At 39.4% G+C, this 21,348-nt stretch overlaps 1 protein-coding gene across 3 annotated transcripts in view; it reads right to left on the bottom strand.

The window, feature by feature from the left end:
• Positions 1-21,348, bottom strand: part of EXOC2 (exocyst complex component 2) — a 129,306-nt gene that overhangs the window by 93,216 nt on the left and 14,742 nt on the right. For all 3 annotated transcript variants that reach the window (XM_075417179.1, XM_075417181.1, XM_075417180.1), the window contains 5 exons: positions 19,980-20,135; positions 14,893-15,069; positions 13,360-13,486; positions 3,164-3,277; positions 273-397 (listed from right to left, as the gene is read on the bottom strand). In XM_075417179.1, coding sequence (XP_075273294.1) covers positions 273-397; positions 3,164-3,277; positions 13,360-13,486; positions 14,893-15,069; positions 19,980-20,097 — 661 coding nt within the window. In that variant the 5' untranslated portion in view covers positions 20,098-20,135. The remainder of the gene's footprint in view (positions 1-272; positions 398-3,163; positions 3,278-13,359; positions 13,487-14,892; positions 15,070-19,979; positions 20,136-21,348) is intronic.

Below are 21,348 nucleotides of genomic sequence, written 5' to 3'. Positions count from 1 at the left end.
TTCTTCTCTTTTCTGGATTTGTGGTCTGAGCAGTTTCATCAAAGGCCTCCAATTCCCATAAGACACATTTGGTGCCACCTTTTGCAAACACACCACAGCAATCAGCTAGCCAGTCCCAGCTTGTTACCAACACAACACAGATTTTGGGCTCGTTGTACACTTTTAGACAAGACTGCGAAGAAAAACCAGTGTTTTTAATACTAAATTCAACCACCCATGCAGATACTGTCTTCTCTCCTACACTACATTTAGTAAGTGCAAAGCATCTTTACCTGACAGAGCATCTTGTGCTTCAAAAAACGTGCTGAGACCTCCTTTCACATAGGCCAGACTCCCCTCATTTTTCTTATTGGCTTGTTTCTTCAAATTCACAACAGCCATTTTGAGCTGATCAAAACTGAAAACAAACAAGAAAACCCCCATGGCGTTAAACAACAAATAAGCTCAGCTGATGAATGAACAGAACAAACTACCTGGAAAATAAAGCCAGCTACTTTTGCAACTACTATTGAAGACTAACTGCTAAAGCGTGTACATCTCGATGATGACAATTTACTCTTAGTCTGAAGTGTTATTGCTTTTTAGTTTTAATCCTAAATGAATGGCTCCTATCACTTGTGATGGAATAGACTTCTCCATAATACAAATTAGTCAAGAAATTTCTTCTGCATATGCAACACTGCTCTTAGTTAACTGCCTGTACTACACTAAACAGGTGACGGCACGATTCACTACACTTAGTACACCAGGTTAACTACTAGGATGCCACAAGTCCCTTTAACAATGACATTTGTTTAACTCTGCAGCTTAGTGCACAACCCTTGTTTGCTTTCAGTTTCCGAATTCCTTCCAGATTTTTATGTTGGTGTGGACATACAGTTCAGAATTGAACACAATATTAGCACAAAACCAAAGAAAAGCTGAACAGACCCCTGCTTTAAGAAAGTATGTTTTCTACATGTAGCCTACTGATTTGTTTCTGAAAGACACTTCATAAGGGAATATTAATCACCGAGTCACCATTGTTGTTTGTATGGTAGGATTCTTTTTATCTTCACTACTATTGCCAGTTTACATTTGATGTCAAATTTTCATTTTTCGCAAGCAGCTGCAATTATTTCAGAAGTCTTACGTCATGACTAATTCTTCATTACTTGTGTATCATTTTTTTGTTGATGAATACGATCTCAGTAGTTACAGTACTGGATTCATTACAAAAGCTCTATCACAAACAAGCTCAGAAATACAAATATAACACGATTTTCATCCTTACAGTCTTTTCTCCTACCTGCAGGCCAAACCCATTTCCCCAATACAAAAGAATCAAACAAAAAACTGCACTACACCTCAGCGAGGAGAGGGAAACAAAAAAGCAAAGAAATTAAGACATAAGGCAACTCCACCAACACTTTTTGCCCATTTTAAACAGTGGCAGAAAAAGCCATATTAAGCAAACAACCCAAACTGTAGCCCAGGCAGCGAGAAGGCCATGACCACCTGCTGGGAGACAAAACTCATGGGTGCATTTACAGGCATTTTCCTTTTTATACTGATCAAGTCACAGCATTTTGCTTTATTTCCCGTTTGCATCTGCTGGAGCTGGATGGGTCTCCTTGGGCATACAAGAAGGACTGACCAGCAGCATTTTCAAAGTAGCAAAAAGCTGTACAGCTCTCTTTTTAAGCACTGTTTCATGTTCTCTGAGGATCTAATAGTTTGTCTAAGTAGTTTGTTTATATTTGTCAGGATATTGCCGGGGGTAAAAAAAAAAAAATAAAAAAAATAGTAAAAATAGATGTTATTTTGATTGCTTAAAAAGAATTTCCGTCAAGGAAAAAACAGACATAAGCTAACCAAAACATCAGTGCACCACACATTCAGCACTCCCAGTACCTGAGGTTACACAGAGGACAAGAACTAAACTGCTGCTGTGTGTTTCCGGAAAAACAGCACAAACGATACGGGGCAGATAATTATACAATTCCAGAATATTTCTAAGACTACACATTTTGAAGTCGGAAACCAAAAAAAAAACCCCAGTTTTGCTTCTTCTTTATTTAAAAAGCTATTTATAATTAGATTCAAAACGTGATTGGATTTACCCTACCCTTTGAGCCATTCTTCCTGTTGAGTTTTACACCGCTTTTGCAACTTCAACACTAAGATTTAATTTTTATAAACCAACATAAGCTGAATTAATACACAAAAAACCAGCTTTTATTTAAAAACAAAAATTAATACTTTTTATTCCACTGGACTGAGGGATTTCAAAAGATGCTGTCACTACACGTGTATTGGGTAGCAGTGTTCTCTTGCTGTTCTTTTGGCTCTTCAATCTACATCACTGAGAGGAAATTAAAGTATTTCCCAAGTAGGGTAATGGCTATCTCCAGAGCTCCTAAAAACAACCATGTCCCCACCCAAACCAAACCCACACCTGTTTCTACCATTAAATAACAAAAAAGTTTGCAAAGTGGTATTTCCTTTCAAAGGGCTACAGAATACCCAGCTGAAAACAACAACAAGCAGCTCACCATCTCTACTAAAAATGGCTTCTGGTATTATCCGAACAGCAGCAGATAAAAGTTTCAGAACTCGGTTGTATGTGCAAAAATATATGTATGTAAGTACATGGTACAAACTAGATTTAAAAATGAAGACTTTAATGGTCAAGACTTTAAGAGATTTACCTAAAGATCTTCACTCGCCCAACTTATTTTACTACAGCGTTTTCCACAAGAGTGGAAGAGTTAACTAAAAGCTAACTGATACTAACAGTTTAACTCTTAGTTGTCTGTTCAGTGCTCTTATCCTGAGCCTCTAAGTGATGACTCAACACCTGGAGTTCCCACTCAAGGCCATGCTGCCCAACTTCTTGATTCAGAAAGGGCTTTAGCCTGAAGACAGGCAACTTCCATCCGACACAGGGCGGGGGAAGGAAAAAAAGACCATGAATTAGGTCTGGTTAAAAATGAAGTTCTCCTCACGGCCACACTGAGCAAACTGCTCGATTCCAGTTTCTAGCCAAGCAGAAACACCACAGGCAGTGGAGGCTACGGGTCTGTTACTCTAAATGGCAGCCACCAATGACAATTCTATTCTATAATGAAATAACATCAAGTGACTTGCATTTAAAACAGTTATTTATATGACAGCAACCAACCTTGTTGTTGAATGATTCTCAATCAGGTACCAGGCAGCAGAGAAGTTCTCACTAGTGAAATCAGCACTCATCCCGGGAAACAGTGCCTCTAAATCTTTTTGAGGAAATCTGCCTCTGAAAAAGGAATACTCATTGTGAACAGCTTACAATTAAAAGTGGCACATAAAAAAACCAAACAAACAAATCATGCTCCAACAAGATGTAAATATAAACTTGTATCTCACCATGAAATTAAATCTGGTATTACAGACACGTGTAGTGTGAGTGGGAAAGAAAAGATTGAAATCTAATCTAAGTAAAACTAATGCTACCATTTTGATTTCACCATTACACTTATGATAGAAATGTCAACTGTATAAAATGCTTCTATAGAAAGAGAACTGCTGCCTTCAGAAAACAGGACTAGACAGACTCACCCTGATACTACTAATGTTCAGCTGTAGGATCACTAATGCCGAATGTTCTCAAAGCCAACTCTACCCTTTAGACAGGGAAATCAGTACACCAAGCTCAGTAAATAAGAGAGAATATTCACTACAAGCCAGGAACCAGTATCTAGCTAACTTCGAAACACCAGGACCTCACCAGGTTGACAGCTCGTTGTCTGTGGGTCCGCACGCAGTAGAAGTCCCACAGAAACAGGATGAAAGACGCGCAGAGCGTACCTCCACTACAAACACTGGAAGAAATCCTGAGCTAAACTCACCCTCCCGCAAACCAGAACACGCTGATCTGTCTCTTCATAGCACACAAAACGTAAAGGAAAAGCGGGCATGTCTTGAGTGAGAAACGGCATGTTTTGTTTGTTTTTATTCTGTCTTCCAACGCGCAAAGACAGCGTGAGCGCCAGCTCCTTGTGGAAGCAGATTCTCTACAACGGTATTTTTGAAACTGCAAGTAGCTTCTAAGATACTCCTGCAGAAAATGCATTCCATTTATTTTACATCAGTGTGATGAAAATATTTAAAGCAGTTTTTGATAAAAACATGGCAATCTTCACCCCTCAGTCCAGGCACACGCGTAACCCTTGGCCGTGTTCAGTGCACCACGCACTCTCAGCACATCACCAGGTGTGCTCACCACTGTTCTTTAACACCAGCTGCACCCCGTCTTCAGAAGGTCACCGTGGCAAACAAGGGTGCTTTCGGTCAGCCCTGAACTGGTCAGGCAGTTGGATTAGACAATCCAATATTTCCAACTGAAATACTCTATTCTAAAAATTTACTATGTCATTTCTGGACTACAGCTTCAAACTCCAAAGCCAATAAACCCCTCTCTGATGCTCACAAGCCAGGTGAACTCTGCTATACAAAGCCCACGCCGTAGGCCGATGCAAACCTGCCCTGCTTTGCACTGGAGGTGCAGCTTGGGTGGGGGCAGAATCCAGAGACAGCTACTGGAATTCCATTTAATACATACGAAAAGCCAACTGAATGGACACGAAAGCAATGATTTGTTAGTTTTGGTTTTTCTGTAATCTAAACGTGTTTCAAGATGGTTAAAGCTGTTTTTATCACAGAAAGCAAACAGCAGATTAACTGAAGCAAATCTAAAGGCAGGCTCATTAAAAAGTACAATTAGACAGAAACAAGAGTTGCTTTCTCTACGTTTCTATTCATCTCCAAACGGCCATTAGCCCAAGCAGGTACAGAGGACCTACATACATGAGGACATGGCACAGCAGTCCTTCATCAGTAGCACCTGATTACAGCAGGGGCATGAAACAATACTTTTTTTGAAAAAAAAAAACCCACATCAAATGAGATGCAAGGAGAAGTGATGACAGATATGAAAAGTAGAGGGACAGGGAAAATAGTGTGAGAAACAAATGCAACAACTAAAAATGAAGGTCCCATCATTTCTCTGTGGTTCATTGAGAAAGTAATACTGCTAATCTGAAAAATTCATAAACATAAGTAGTGAGATTCAGAATTACCAGTGACCTTGAATTTCATGAATGCCAGTTACCGAGCAGAAAATGCTGGTGGATGTAAGAAGCAAAGTTTCAATTTATTGTTCCTTTGAGACATTTTGAGATATCTTATTTTTCATTCAAAGTTGTCAAAAGCATCCAGCAGGCACACGAATTTGCACAACCGTACTTCACATGTAATATATGGCATGGCTGTCTAAAAATGTTTTTCTATTAAATCCACGCATGGTGGCATCTTTGTGGTCAATAACATTTTTTAATGCTAAAAAAAAAACCCAATAAAAAACTTTCAGTCACCTCAGAAGAGACTCAGACCTTCAATGCAAGCACTATGTAAGTGTATGCACACAAAAGGGAAGCAGAATTTTGTTTCTATTTTTCAGAACTCCAATATATTTTCTCAGAAGCCGAAAGTAACTGATGTAACACAAAAAGCACACAAACTCAATATACACACCATTACCAAATGCTACTTATTATTGCAAGATTGTAAGACGTATGCATGACATTTTAGGCTTATGCATGAGCTATACAACTCCTAGGGGAAAAAAAAAACAACTATTTTTATATATATATAGAGATAAAGACCAATAATTGAGCTTGGGATGTAGTAAGTTCCTGCAGATTAGTTTTGCCCACAGACAGTGAGACAGGAATGAAGAGGGGTTTTTTCAGTTTGATGTTTGACTGCACTGGAAAGTTATTAGGAGCTTTTTCCCAGCAGATGTATTTGTGCAGAACCATAAATTAGCAATGCGTTTATGGGTGCTTTTATCTGTGCAGACATATTTCAGACATAGTCACAACAGAGTAGAAACATGAATGTGAATGTGTGCGGTATGTTAACAATATGTTATACTCTATGGCGTAGTATCCTCATTTTTATCATAAATTTTTACCAGTAGTTTTTCCACTAACAGATATGGGGAGCTTGGAATGACTTGCCACAGCTGTCTTCACAACAAGCTGCTCACTAAAAAGTTCAAACTGAAAGCAACTGTATTTCTAAAATGCCTGGCCAGACGCATCTAGAAAGAGACTGACTCCACATACACACAAGTTTGTTCCATTAACTGCCATCAGTAAATTAAATAAGTCCTTGGAAGTTGTGCTCATGAAAACTTGCTTACTGTTTACTTCTAAACAAGCGCATATGTGACTTGAGAAAGTATTTTTGTTTTACTCATTTCAACATTATGGGGCGAATAAGAACTAGAAGCAAAAGCTGAGACCATGCTGACACGCTATTAAATTGTTGATCATTTTTCTATTGATTTGATACAAGAATCACTTCAGGAAGCAATTCTGAATACTTAATCATGGATTAAAAAGCAATCCCTGTAACAGATACTGGGAATCACAAATTGAATCCAGAAAACCTCAGACAAAGAAGAGAGAAGTTAACCATCCTTGACAACTCTATGTATTTTGCTACCTTTACAACGTCAGCAAAGGTACTCATATTGGATTTATATAGCAGTACTTTCTGCTAGGCAGACTATTTTACTCGAAACAGAACCAGATCTGGCACTATATCTCTTCTTAACATTTTAAACCAGTCCTATTCATCCATCAGCAACAATTTTAAATACAAAAGTAATTAAGATGTCACATACTGTTCATATTCATGAGAACGATAGTAAAAATAAACTTGTTTTCAAGCCATTCTACACTTTCTCTTCCCTCATATTTTGAGTGTACCTAATACAGTCACGCAGCGTGAGATGTAGTGGTCCTTGCTTCCACGCGAAGGGCATGCACATCTACTGTGGCTTCAGACCTGTAGGGTACAGTCACAGAATCACGGAATCACAGGATGGTAGGGGTTGGAAGGGACCTCTGTGGGTCACCCAGTCCAACCCTCCTGCCGAAGCAGGGTCGCCTATAGTAGGCTGTAGAGGACCTTGTCCAGGCAGGTCTGGAGTATCTCCAGAGAAGGAGATCAATCCACTTACACTGCACGTGCCCATCAGTACAAGTCGCCTCCTGCACTGCCCCGACCTTTCGGTTCTGCCCAGCCTCATACTCCACAAATCTCATTTAAGGTTACCGCGCAGATTGGCTCTTACAAATTCTACTACAGAACTTCTGCGTACACAGAGCATTGCTGTTCTCCAGAAGTTTAAGCTTCGCTGCAATCTCCACGGGTAAATAAATCAGAGCCTCCGAGCAGTTGCAGCTCAATCACAGAAGCGATGGGTACTAACGAACACAGCTTAGCAGGCTGTGACTTTTCTGTAAAGCTTCTCTCGCTCCCAGATTTCAGCATCTCACAGTATGATTCCGAACACACATGACGACGTCTGCAGATTAAAGGCAGCTCCCAAACCAGGACACAGCCACCAAAAGGTAACTTGAACCTCATTTCCACAGGAGTGTCTAGGTCAAAAGGAGCAGCTTTAAATAAAACACAGACCCTGAATAGCAAAGGGCATAAAGCAGCTCCATGCGAGCTGCCATACGCTCCTGCCTTTGGTACCCGCCTGGCTCCGGGCAGCAGGCTTTGCACCAGCCACACGGTGTTCATCCTGCAGGCACAACGGCCAGTGTCGGGGACACTGAAGTGGGTGAACCACCACAAACCAGAAGGTGTTGAGACAAAGGTCTCCCCAGCAACCGAAAGACAAGGAAGCGTGCTGGGAATTCCTCCCTGGCGGCATTATCAGAAACAGGGCAGCAAAATGACAACCGTATTTGAGAAAGGGCAGAATGTGGAAAGAGAAACCTGCTGAGAGGGTCTAGGCTGGTAGCTGCGACAGCCTGACACGCAGCTAAGAGTTGCTCTGTTTTTTAATGTCAGGAAACCAGGACTATATAGTACTGCGTGCTGCATCTCTCCTGCGAGTTTCACGATGCTTCCGCACGCATCTCTGTGATAAAAGTGTCAGCAAGCCCATCGCATTCACAGATGAAAGTGACTGCGCTTCCATGCAAGCCACTTAAAAATAAATCAAGCCACTTAAAAATAAATCAAGCCACTTAAAAATAAATCAAGCCCACAGCCTGCAGGGTGCTGTCCCACCTAGCAGCCAGCTGACGCTTACCATTAGGTGGCAGAGTAAGATCGTCCGTTCCCTCCTCCCAGAAGAACCCTTTGGAAGCTGGCGTGGGAAGAGGGAAGCATCTGCATTGAGTGGGTGGCTACAGCAGTCTGTGGAATGTACTTAGCATGTCAGCCTCTGCTTTCATGTACGAGATGCATCCACCATAACGACCTCCGCTCCATGAAAAACAACAAACACTACTCAAAAAAATTTTCTAACCACCACTAGGTCTGACTGCTGTCACTGCTTTGCAGAGAACGGATTTTCTTAGTCTGACAGAGGAGGCAACGAGTCTTTGATGAAAAAAGGGCTTGCTGTGCAGGAGGGGGAATGTATCTGGTACATCTGAACTAACAATTCATTCACAAATCTTATTTAGATCCGAATTTTCCACCAACAGATTGCAGCCAGTGTCTTTATGAAACATACTCTCTCCCAGAATTGTCCATAATTCCGAACAAACCCACGCTGGCAGGATGTAACCCACCAACCTGCTCCTGCAACAGCTCTGACCTGTGAAAACCACCCCAAGCACTGCAACATCGCTGTTAATGTTAGCATTTTCATACCAAGTCTCCACCTTTCTCTGACTGAGGCGACTACTCTGTGTAGTTTTTTTTCCTCCTGCAAGCTATTTAAGCCTTCAGTCAGGGTTTCTGGCTACATCTGCTCAGCACCACAGCCAGGAACGTTCCTTGGGGAGGAAGGTGACACAGACCCGCTTTAATCTTCAGTCAGCAGAAAGATGGTGAGAGAAAACTGTAAAGCTTTGTGTCAGCCTTTACTCCATTCTGGAAATTAAAAAAGTAGAACTCAAAGATTAAATACTTTAAATACCTGGTGTAAATTAAATACTTCATAGCATACACACAACACGCACTAAGTGATAACAATGTAAAAACAACCCTCCTCTAATTGGGTCTGTTCTGTGGTTTAAAAGATGAACAAACAACTGTCAGCAAGGCAGGAGAACAAATGTGTGCAAACACTCTTCTACGAATACGCTTGCAACTTTAAGGATCACCACCAAAACACAATAACCAGCAAATTCAAGTTTCATTTCAATATAAATTATTTTATTATTTAGCAACTGAGAATCTTAGTTGTATGGCACAAGAATAGCTATTAATTCTTGGAAAATATGAACAACGTATCAGCCAGAAATTATGTACACTTACTACTTGTTTAACTTACAGGGTGAAAGATGATAGCTTGCACATTGTGTGTACATATAACATTTAAAATACCTTGACTACATAAAAAACAACCAGGAGCATGAGTGTATATCCATAGTTTTTACTTTGCATCCCTCCAACATTTGAATATGAATATGAATAGAGAATTCCAGTGCATATTTTGAGTACATATAGTACTCCTACAATATATCTACAGGCAGTATTCTATTAATAGAATAATAATAATAGACCCACTATTATCTGCTTCCTTTAATTCACAGTTCAAACCCTTTGTTCACTTCCAGTCACTTGCAATTAAACTTCAATCTTAAATCAACTGAGTCAGAATAATTTTTTTTGTCCATGTGCTTGCCCAACAGTTTAATGAAATGCTGTACTAAAGCGCTTCTGTTCATGTCTTACGGGATCTTTTTTCTTGTATTTCAGTGTCCCATTTGCAACATCTTGGAAGTATCCACCTGAATGATTCAAAAACTGTGATTAATTTTTAAACGCATTTTAATTGGATAAAGTACCATAAGCGATGTTTAAAAAAGACATAAAAGGAAGTTTTAGAACTCAGCATAACCCATATTAAAAAAACCCCAAAAAACATAACAACAGATAGGTGATCTAACTCTTTCCTATACAGATTGTCTTTTCTGTATCATTTGCTGATGACTGACAACCACTTTCTAGAGGGGGGACTTCTTTGTCTCCCTCATTCTGTAGTCTGCCCACTTCCTGCCTTTTCTGCAGTGCGCTCCCATCTACCTTATTCTATTTTCCCACATCTGTTTTTCACCGTTTCTCTCCATGGTCCTCTCTTTAAACGTTCCTTTTGCTGACCACTCTTTGCACAGCCAATAGAAGGCACTCCTTCCCCTTCCTCATCAGCCCTCAGGCTGCAAGGGTTGTAAATCCCACCAAGTCAGACCAACGCCAAACGCTTCAGCTTCAAAATTAAAATACATCCCAATCTGCACACATTTCAAAATATTAAGAAGAAGCCGATGGTATTAATAGAGACCCATTATATCGCAGTCCCATCTCCCTGGATGCACAACTGTTCTTCATCATATCAGGCTTTCTCTTATTTTAAAGCATCCCAAATTTCTAACAATTTTTAGCACTTCTAGTGACAAATTATTCCCATGTCTAGTAATGGTTAATGCTAATATCTTGTTTATCCACTCTGTTTCTTAATTTATAATTGCCTTTTTTTCACTACCTTGTACAATTTCTCGTTACTCACCCATCCCATATGTCAAGTATTTGCAAACATGTGAGTTTAGCTAGACTATACGGTATTAGAGATTAGTTTATAAAAGTAAACATCACATTGCTCCAATTTTTCAAGAAAATTACGAAAGCTTTTCCATTGGGGAGCCACTTTCTCATTAAACACAGAATGTTCCATCTGTAGTCACAACTATTACCACTGCGCTGTCACCTGTAGCACAAAGGCAGACCAGGCTTCTCCTCTCTCTCCCATCCCCACAATTTACCCCTCAGTCCCTCCACACAATCCCTTGTTATACTGACTGGTGTCCCTTCCCTCAAACTGGTCATTTTCCACACCAGTGCTTGCCATAATCTTCCTGCTTCACCTCCAGTGAATTTGGAGGTGATCTTGGAGATGAATGAACAATGAAGAAGGCTCCACGTTATGCTTGGCCAAAGATTTCCCTATTTTCCGCTCCCCTCACGAAAAGGTTATCTCCTATGTGTATGTACATATTTCTGACTTTTTTCATGCAAGATTTGAGGTTTCATTAACATGATATTTTCTAATGCTTTCAGATGAAACATTTAAAATACAATATCATTGGTTTCCTATTTAACAGGCAACCAAACAGATGACTAAATTAAACAAATCCTAAACTAATGCTGTCTAGGTTTCTGGAAGATAATTCTTAATCTATTACACTGACACTGTCTTAGCTGTAAGAACTACCAATTTTGATTATAAGGTCACATACTACATTAGAAGTTTTGTTAAATAAGAACAAACTGAAGGTAACTGTGGGATAAGCAATGCATTTTCAGAAACATGTATTGTGGGAAACCCATGGACAGAAGACTACGCAATCGAACTAGTTATCTTGACTTAAATCCCAGATAAATTGCCCACAGCCTGGAAGTGTTCAAGCCCGGGTTAGATGGGGCTTTGAGCAACCTGGTCTAGTGGAAGGTGTCCCTGCCCATGGCTGTTCCAACCTGTTCCATGGTTGGAACCAGACGATCTTTAAGGTCCCTTCCAACCCAAACCATTCTGTGATACAATATTGGAAAAGCTGTTGTAGGGCTCAACAAATACCATATCAAAGCAGACAAAATTGGTTTTAATGTCAGCCAGTCACAATTGTTTCTTAGAATGTTTGAGAACATATTTATATGGGCTTTGAGATTAAGTGCTTCATTGAAAAAATTAACCAGACAAAATTAACATATTGTCATTTTAAAGAAGACTTGCTACCATAAGATTGATTTGGAACTTACTTTTATGCAATGCCGACAGAATACATCATATGGATTAAAGAACTAACTAAACAAAACCCCAATCTGTGGAGAAGCAAACCTGAGAACATCTGTAGGTAAAGTTTTACTAAAACCCACATTACTCTTTCATCAGTATTTACACCATCACCAATAACAGCTTTATCATCAATAATTATTATACATAGTTGGTAAAACATTAAGAAAGACTGTCATCTGGCCTGAGAAGATAGACTTGTCAAGGAAACAACAAAGAGAGGAACATGGTCAAATGCCAAAAGATATACCTAGGATAAAGGAACCCAGGCCATCCGTACAGAATAATGAGCAACCACGCCAGCAGCAAAAGCAGCAACTCAAGAGAATCAGCTAACAAGCCACTTGCTGCTAGTTACCAGTGCAGCACTGTGGTGAAAATTATTATTATGGTATTGTTTTTAATTAACAAACAGGGGAGGGAGAATGAAGGAGAGACAGCAAGTATTCTAGCAAGGTGCTGGAATACTGCCCACAGTCCTAGACTCCACATTTTAACAGGGTTGGAAAACTGGAGATGAAAGATGTACCTGTCAGAAGTTACGTCAGAGGCTGCAGAAAAATACTTACAAAGAGACAAAATCTTCAACTTATTACAAAAAAATGGGATAGTACTTTGAAAAGAAAGAAAAATACGTATTCAAACTAGGAAGGCAATGCACAGCCAGAGGCTGGCAGGTGAGGACGGATCCACTGGAAATCCCACACAGGTTTTGGGAAGGTGCAGTTTCTCCATCAGCGTAAGGTAACAACGGACACCGCAGATTTTCTCCAATGCACTTCCCCTCAAAACCAGAGTATTCAGCAGATGAGACTCCCTAGGAATATTTTAATTTTAAATAGCCTTTGGTTTTGGTAGAGCTGATATCTTGATCAAGAGAAATACTATTCCTGATGCTATTTCTAGGAGTTGGGCAGGTTTGGAGCCCTTCAGAGTGTCCTATTTAAAGCCCTCTAATTCCATTTATCACTTGCTATAAAGTTTATATTTCAGAAAAATATGTCATAAATTCCACCGTACTTACGAACAAAAATAAAAAGTCTGTGAGTTGGAAAACAGTATTAATATTTCAATAAAATAAACTAGTTGATGTGGTATAATATATCACAGTTTACAGTGCAATTTTAGCAACAGATAGCAATCTAAACATCCTTAAAAGCCCCATGAAACTCAGATGCAACAGTAAGTATTCCATAAATACATGTATAAATCCAAAGCCTTAGGTTATTTATCAAATCTAAACCTCAAAGTCTAAATATCACTGGAGTTCAATATATCAGGCTTTTAGATTATCTACAGTTCTAATTGATTATCGAAAAATGAGGATTAGGAAGCAGGACAGTGTGCAGCAGCAACTCTTGAGTACCAAACAGCATATTAACAGCTAATGAATGTATGTATTTTCATATCTTTCCCTGCCCTGCAAATCATTAAATTTTTCTGGAATTCACAAAGGCACATAGAGAGAAAACCACTCAAAAAGCGGATTAAAGGCATTTGGTACTTACTTGTCTATCTCAATACCGAGCGGATTAGCTGGACGTAGGGACAAGGGGGAAATCCCTTTGTTCCTATCAGTGCGCATGTCATAATAGTTCATTTCATCCACCCAGACAGCAGACTGATCCAAGATACCTAGAGAAAACAAAGTCCAGATCCTTAAAACAACAAGGGCGGTCCAGCGCCATCAACTTCTAACATACTGAATTAATTTGAAAAAATCCTGATAAATATAAAAATGCATGCCTAGGTAATACATTGGAAGATACATGGCAAAACAACCTGGATGCAATTATGCTAAATTATTTTATTACAGCTGCTGAAAAGGTATTCCTGGCTGGGCACCAAACATTACCCACTTACAGAGTACACAGTTTTCATGCACATTAAGAGCGTTTTCCTGATCACAGGGTATTAGTACTTCTCTTTCTTCCAAGTATGTTGGTATCTGTCCAGACCTTGTCATCCACTACTTTCAAAACGAGTAATTACCTGGAGGTCTTCTTATTTGCATATTTTAGGGAAGATCCCTTTTCTGTGCCACTCACTAACCAAAAACTACGCGAACTTTGCCCACGTGCCAAGAGGGATGAGGCAAAGGACACGGGACTGACCTTGCTTCCCAAAGCCTGAGCACAGACAGTGCGTAACCGTGAGGCACAACAGGTCTTGGCCCTCGAGCAAAAACGCAGCCAGCTGCACTCTTGGCCATGTCCTTCTTCAACGTACCCATCAGGTGCTCAACACCAGAAACTACCCCATCCTCACACTCACCCCTTTTTTAAAACACCAATTCTCCTCTCCCATCACCAAAAGCTTCACTGCGTAACATTTACACTTCATTCACCTTTCTATTATTAAGATGTTAGTACAGCTTGGGAGAAATTATGTGTTATTTAACTGCCACTGAACCCCAGAGCCTAAAACAGTTCTTGTGGGAACCCCTATGTTAGAAAAAATAACGATCCAACTTCATCAATGAGGTGTTCTGAAAGAAACGGTTTCAATGCAAAGGGTATTTACTGGATTCTAGATGAAGCAGAGGTCCTAGACTGCTTGGCAACACCATTTCGAGGGTTAAGCATCTCATGAGAAATACTTCAGACATTCCATCTTGCAGGATTGTTTGAATTACAAATAAGAAATGGCACCGAGGACCTGACTTTCTTTAAAGTATTAACTCTTAGCTCAGGATTGAGGTGTAAGGCTCATAAGCTGGTTTATATTTTGTATTTATCTAGTACACTTAAGAGTAATTACTGGATCTGTTACGATTTTCTTTTTTAAATTTTAGTTTACAGGAAAATAAAGGGTTACTTCTCATTAGTCATTGAGGGTTTTATCAGGATATTGAGATAGGAGGATTAATTTAACATATACCATGAGTTTATCTACGTATTTGCACATTTTTTTGATATACTCTGCTTTTTCCAGACAACTGAAGGCTGTTCTGAGGTGGATCCATTTTAAACATACATTTTATCTAAAGAGGCACTCAGTTTATCAAAGAAAACCAATGCGAATTTGAACGCGAGAAATACCTATTTTTTCAGGTTTAAGCAGTTTGAAGGAAACAGTCGAAGTTCCTTTGCCCCCAGACTTCGTAGTGACAATGATGTCTCCCTTGTCATTTTTGGCCTGTCCGACTCGACACACAATTTTACTGGCAGACATCCATTCAGCAGTTAGCAGACAGTTGTGCCCACAGATTGTTAAACCTGGGAAAAAGAAACAAAGAAATACCCTACCGTGAACAGCAGTATCTTCTGAAATTCTGTAATGCAAATACAAATATGACACTTCGTGTATTTTACATAAATATATGACCCTTCTCCAGTCTCTTACAGCCAACTACAGTGAAAGAGTCACAAATACATTTTTTAGATGTTCCCTAGGTGACTTCGGGTCTCTCTTCTTGTCCTAGTGATACTTCACGAGGTACATGCGGTGCTGGTTGAAGCTTATTTTAACCTGTTCCACCAGTTAGGGGCTACTGCAACTTCTGCTTCATCTTGTACAACAGATCTTCTGTCTGCAAGACACTGGAGAACTGCTGTTCAGTATTGTACCTCTGTGCAACTTCCAGCATGCATGCAAAGAAAACCTTGCGTAACTTCACTCTGTATGACCTTGCATAGTAAAAAAAAAAAAAAAAATCAAAAACAAACTCTGGAAAATAGTCACACTGAACAATGTTTCTTCAACCTTATTTGCTTAGCAGTACTTTCGTGGACACAGAAGGGGTTTTGGTCCAAAAGGTATTAACTGACAAAAATTCTGTCCCAGTCTCTGCAGTACAAAACCCGTGACGCAAGACTGCTCCTGGTGAATAAACTGCCCTTGTTGTGTGGAAGAACAGTCATGTAGTGTTCATCTATTTCCTCTTCTAAACTCTCCCGTAACAGAAGTACAAATGGGCACAAACTGAAGCAGAGGAAGCTCCAGCTGAACCCGAGGAAGAACTTCTTCCCTCTGAGGGTGACGGAGCCCTGGCCCAGGCTGCCCAGGGAGGTTGTGGAGTCTCCTTCTCTGGAGATATTCAAGACCCCCCTGGACAAGGTCATCTACAACCTACTGTAGGTGACCCTGCTTCAGCAGGAGGGTTGGACTGGGTGACCCACAGAGGTCCCTGCCAACCCCTACCATTCTGTGATTCTGTGATCTGACAAACTATGAAATAAAAATACAACATACACTTTAGCCATGAAGCTCTCTCACCGGAAAAGACTGTGGCATATTAAAATATGTCAAGCTTTAGTGTTGAAGAACACCTCTCGACAGTTAGGAGTCCAGGTACGCCTTAACACAAGCTCCAAGGCTTCCTGGGGCTGCATGTCAACTCAGTCTGACCAGTCCCTCTGGTCAATGCTGGCCAGACCAGGACTCTGGATGCTGGAATAGATGGATTCATTTCTCAGATTTAGAAAAAACAATCTCCACATTCCCAACTGGAGCTTTGTTGCTCTGAAGAATTGGCAACATCCTAATTTCTACACTATCGATTTGGAGAACAACTTCATTAGGTTCTTCTTAAATAACCCCCTTACCTAGAAACATTTTGCCTTCTACCTGAAAGGACGATGCCATACTAGTGTTGGCTGTACTGGAGAATAAATTAGTCAGGCATAGCAGCTCCTCCCTTGTCGGCTTGGCTTTTGTTTTTCATTTCTAGAAAGCTCTGACCAATTATAAAAAATACCGACAGACAGAAAAGGGTCAGCATATGTGGCTCAGTACCAAAGCTTCGCACTTACTTTTTTCTCACAATTTAAGTCTCTGACATTACAGAGCAGACAAAATTGGGCAGTTTTCACGGTTGTCAGAAGTAAAAATGCCTTACTCCCTGCCAAAAACTATTTTGAAAACCAAAAAATCAAAACCAGAAAGACACTGAATCGTATCACAACTGCAAGTAATTTTACTTGAGCAAGGAAAGTAAATGTGTTTCTTAAAGGGGGGGGGCGGGGGAGAGACATGGACAATAATGCACACTAAAAAAAAAAAAAAAAAAAGTTATTGTTATTTATTTGCAGCATTTTAACCAGGCCAGTTTTTATTTTTCCGAGGGGAAGGAAAACCCCACACATCTATGATGCACGGGTTTTAACCTTAGGTTAAATTATTACACCTCTTCTGGTTTTATGCCAGCAGCTTCTCTGAAGGAAGAAAAGATTGCAGTAGGAACCAAGACTAACTAAAAGAAATTATCTCAACCATTCATAAAGAGCTTTTCATCCTGGAATTTCAAAGGTCTGAACTGATGCTTAAATTAAGTAATACTTTAAAATCAAGATCTGAGCTATAGCCATTTAGAAAGCTAAAAGGTTTTGAACAACTGTTTTAAAGATCCTCCTATCAATTATTTTCTACTTATTGAAGGTTCCTAAAGCTCTCAAGAAGACAAGATCACAAGATATGACATTTCTCAAATGGAGGGAAACAGTCTTTGCCTGTATCTTCAAAATCCAAAAGAAAGTAAATCTCTATTAACATTTTATATACCACACTAAATATAGTAATGTCACAAGACAATTTCTAAAACAAACAAAAGCATGTTGGGGGAGACCTTTTGACAGCACAGATATAACATTTTATTCTCAAAAACCAGAAAACTTCCCTTTAAATCAAATTTCATTTTCATCTGTTGCATGATACAAAGATCTCCGAGAACATCATATTCAGGTTCTAGGTTTTATGTGCCTTTCAATAAACAGGCACGAGTAATTCTCTTATTGAGACTTTCCAATTTTGGTTAAGCTAACATATTGACAATTTTACAATGCCCCCAAAATACAGCTGCAAGTATCCTGAAAGACAAACTAAACCTTGAGAGCATAAATGTTAGAGCTGTCTCCTGGATTTGACTTCTTGTACCATGAGCTACAGAGTCACAAATAAAAAGTTTATTTGGTTTCAAATATACAAAGAGATTACCGGAAAGCTCTCTCAAATGAAATAAAAAGGCATATTCTTCTATTATGTGATATTCTGTTTATTAAAAAAAAAAAAGTTTCTTGCTTTTCATTTTACTCTAACACATCTCAAATGCAAAACCCTCACTCAAACTTGCTTAATTCTCATGCCTACAAATGCTCACTTCTGCAAGTATTTCCGTGCAAGTCACAGTGAATATTTACACTGCCTAATTTAACCATGAAAATAAATCTTTACGTGTCTGGGGCCTTAGTCACTTACTGAAGAAAGCTGAGAATTGAGCTAAGGAAAAAAATATGTCAATCCATTATTTATTTTTTATATTTACCTTAAAGTATGAGATTAGCAGCTACGTGTTACAAGAGTTACTCCGAAAAAAATATGAGAAAAACTATGAGCAGTCAGTCAGCTGTAATACTGAGGCACAGTTCAGGAGATGTCTTCCATCCAAGAACCCAGCACTGATCACTTCTAAGAGGATCACACCACTGAGCTATTGAGGTTAGTGAAGTACACAGAAGTATATTCACCTCTAACATCATCAGTTAATTGACTCTTTATCAATAAAGATTCATTAGTGTACCGCAACTTTGTCTAGCAACTCAGGAAAATACTGCTTCCCCTTTTGCAAGGCAGCAAACCGAAGCAAAGGGGGAAATTGTAGTAGCTCATGCTTGGCCAAAAAGTTGATTGTGGTGGCCAAGAATCGAATTTGGAAATCTTGGTTTACAGCCATGAAGTGAAATAATGTTTCTAGCAAAGCCAAACAAAATTCCAATGGACTTCAGAGGAGTCATGATTCCACAACAGATTAGATAAATTGCCTAACATGAATACTGAAGTACACATATGCCTAACTTACAAAAGAAATAAGGGAAATTCCAGTAGTTAAATGAATTTGGATTTCCAGAAGATTTTACAAAGTCCTTCTCGAAAGGCTTAAGAAAATTAAGCAGCTATAGGATACGATCCTCAAATGGGTAAATAGCTTGTTGAGATAAAAACAGGGTTACTGTAAATGGTGTGTTTTCACTGAGAAAAGTTTCCACGGGGTATGTGCTGGGATCGCTTATGCTCAGTACATCCATAAATGACAAAATAAAGAGATTCGGAAGTCTGATGGTGACATTAATTTATTCAGAATGTAAAGACTGTAAAAACTATAAAAAACGCAGAAGACCTTATGAGACGGAGTGGATGCACTATAATGTGGGTGCTATAAAACAGCAGCTGGAATTCAATGAACAAAGACATGATGCACACAGGAAAAACCTTAAATTCACAGATGACAGGCTCAAACTGGCCACTAACCCCCAAGCATTAAATCACAGGACTGTAACAGGCGGAACAACGAAAAACACTAGCTCAATGCTTAGTAAGAGTTCTAGGGAAAACAGAATCCTATGGAAGAAATACCAAAGAGTAAGAGTAGAGTATAAAGCGACTGTGCAGTCACATCCTGAACACCGCATGTAACCAAGCTGATGTTCACCCACGACTGGCAGTGAAACCAAACGAGATTTCACTGAAGAGGAACAAGAAGAGTCAAAGATACATGCAGAAAATCTAAATATGCTAGGACTTTTCAGCCTCGAAAAGAGGCAACAGAGTAGTGATGATCAAGATCTATCTGCTCAGGAGAATCAGACAAAATTGCCTGCTCCCTCTTTCAACGCAAGAGCTATGATGATTCAAATGAAATTACCGTGGTAAAATCAAAACAGAGAAGGAAATGGTTCTTCACACAATGCATAGCCAAATCACTGAACCCGCTTGGTCACAGCTGTTGCAGACACACTAATTGACTTTTACACTAATTCCAGGAACAGCTACGCTCAATGGCTTTCTCAATACGTTGAAAACGTTTCCGATAGGAAGGTCTCCATGCTGAAGTTCTCAACGCCTGGGAAAGCAACAAAGGAGCGTTTTGTGACATCTGCCCTCTCCTAGTACATCCCCACAGGCTCTCCATTCGATGTTGAGTCAGGCTGAAGGTTCATCTAGCACAGTGTGGCCCTTCTGATCAGTTACACACGGGGCAGCATCCCCGGAGTTATGGATTCAAGTGCATATTTGTGAAACGGGCACTCCTCACACCATGCAACAGATTTTACCATGCGAAAAAATTATCTCTCATCATATCCTAAACATGACACACTACAGTCTCAAAAGAAGGGGTTTTTTTTCAACTTACCTATGAGGTCTGTAGGCCCAGTCCCCAAATTTTCTCCTCTAATTGTCACTTTTGTCCATGAGATGCCTTCATTGGGAGAGATGCCAGTTACAAGAGGGGGCTGCCGTGCTCGCGACATGATGGCTATTCAGTTACTGAAAACTGAGTTGCTTTCACCTGTTCAGCAAGAAACAATCATTTAAAAACAATAATTAGATTATGTAAAAATTACTAAAAACCTTTTAAGCTGTTCTTCTAAAATGGTAGAGAAACATGAATGTAAATATGGAACACGGTTCTCAAAGCCTTTTTTGCCACATAGTCATAAAACAATAAAGAATACCTACACCTTCTTTGCACTTCCATTTTTTTAATTCAGTACAGCTCTAGTTCTGAACTGTAAAGTATATTCAGAAAAACATCGAACCCTTAAAATGCTTAATGAAAATATATACACACACACTCCAAATCACTTATGTCAGAATTCTAATGAGCCCATTCATTCCTCTACTAGAAAGTTACTGTTGTATTCCTTAGAAAAGTTTAGAATTGTTAAGTAATAGACTATGATTACATATTCAGATAACTTTCCCAAGAAAATTCGACTTGTTGGCACAGACAGTCCCATGGGAAGAAGCCCCCAGCACTTCTTTGTATAAAGCATCAACAATTACATAAACTGAGAAAATTGAAGCATTACTTACAGACCCTACACTAGCAGAGAACATCACTAAAACAAATCATGTCCCAACAGATCAACAAAAACATGCATAAAATTATTGAGGAAGCATTTCCAGAAGAGTATTCCTTTGCACCTGAAATTATGAGTCAAATCTAACAAGTTTAATTAGCTCCGTAATACAAAAATGAATATGGTGCGTATGTTATGTAGCCTACGTTTAGTTTACTACGCAACTGATCACACATTCCTGTGGCTTACTAGCAGCTTCCTCTGTGCAGCTCTGCAGCTATAAGAAACAGATGAGCATAACCTGAAGCACATTAGCTGCCACCAGCTTCTCCACATTTACACCACTTAGTAAACATAGAGCCGGCCCATACGTACACAGGTCGTAGAGAAGTCGTAAGACAGGCAAAAAAGTTTCTGTTAAGGACTTCCATGGTGATTTTGCATCACATATTCCATTTCATGACTCCTGAATTCTCCTACTAAGACACAACTTCCTTAAAATTCCCAGTAAAAAAAATTCATTTGGTGTTCTGGAACTTCATAAAGTTATCTATGATCAGTTTCTAACAGGAATACATCCACATTGGAAACGTTAAGAACCAAAAGTAACCTATAGGAAGAAATGTTTTTATTTCTAAGAAAATCCAGGAATGAGGAAAAATGTCAGTATTCAAAAACCTAGGGACACACATAGAACAC

This window comes from Opisthocomus hoazin, chromosome 3 (assembly GCF_030867145.1).
Source record: "Opisthocomus hoazin isolate bOpiHoa1 chromosome 3, bOpiHoa1.hap1, whole genome shotgun sequence".
NCBI classification, from domain to species: Eukaryota; Metazoa; Chordata; class Aves; order Opisthocomiformes; family Opisthocomidae; genus Opisthocomus; species Opisthocomus hoazin.
The sequence above is the reverse complement of the archived record's forward strand: the minus strand, read 5'-3'. Positions and strand labels throughout refer to the sequence as shown.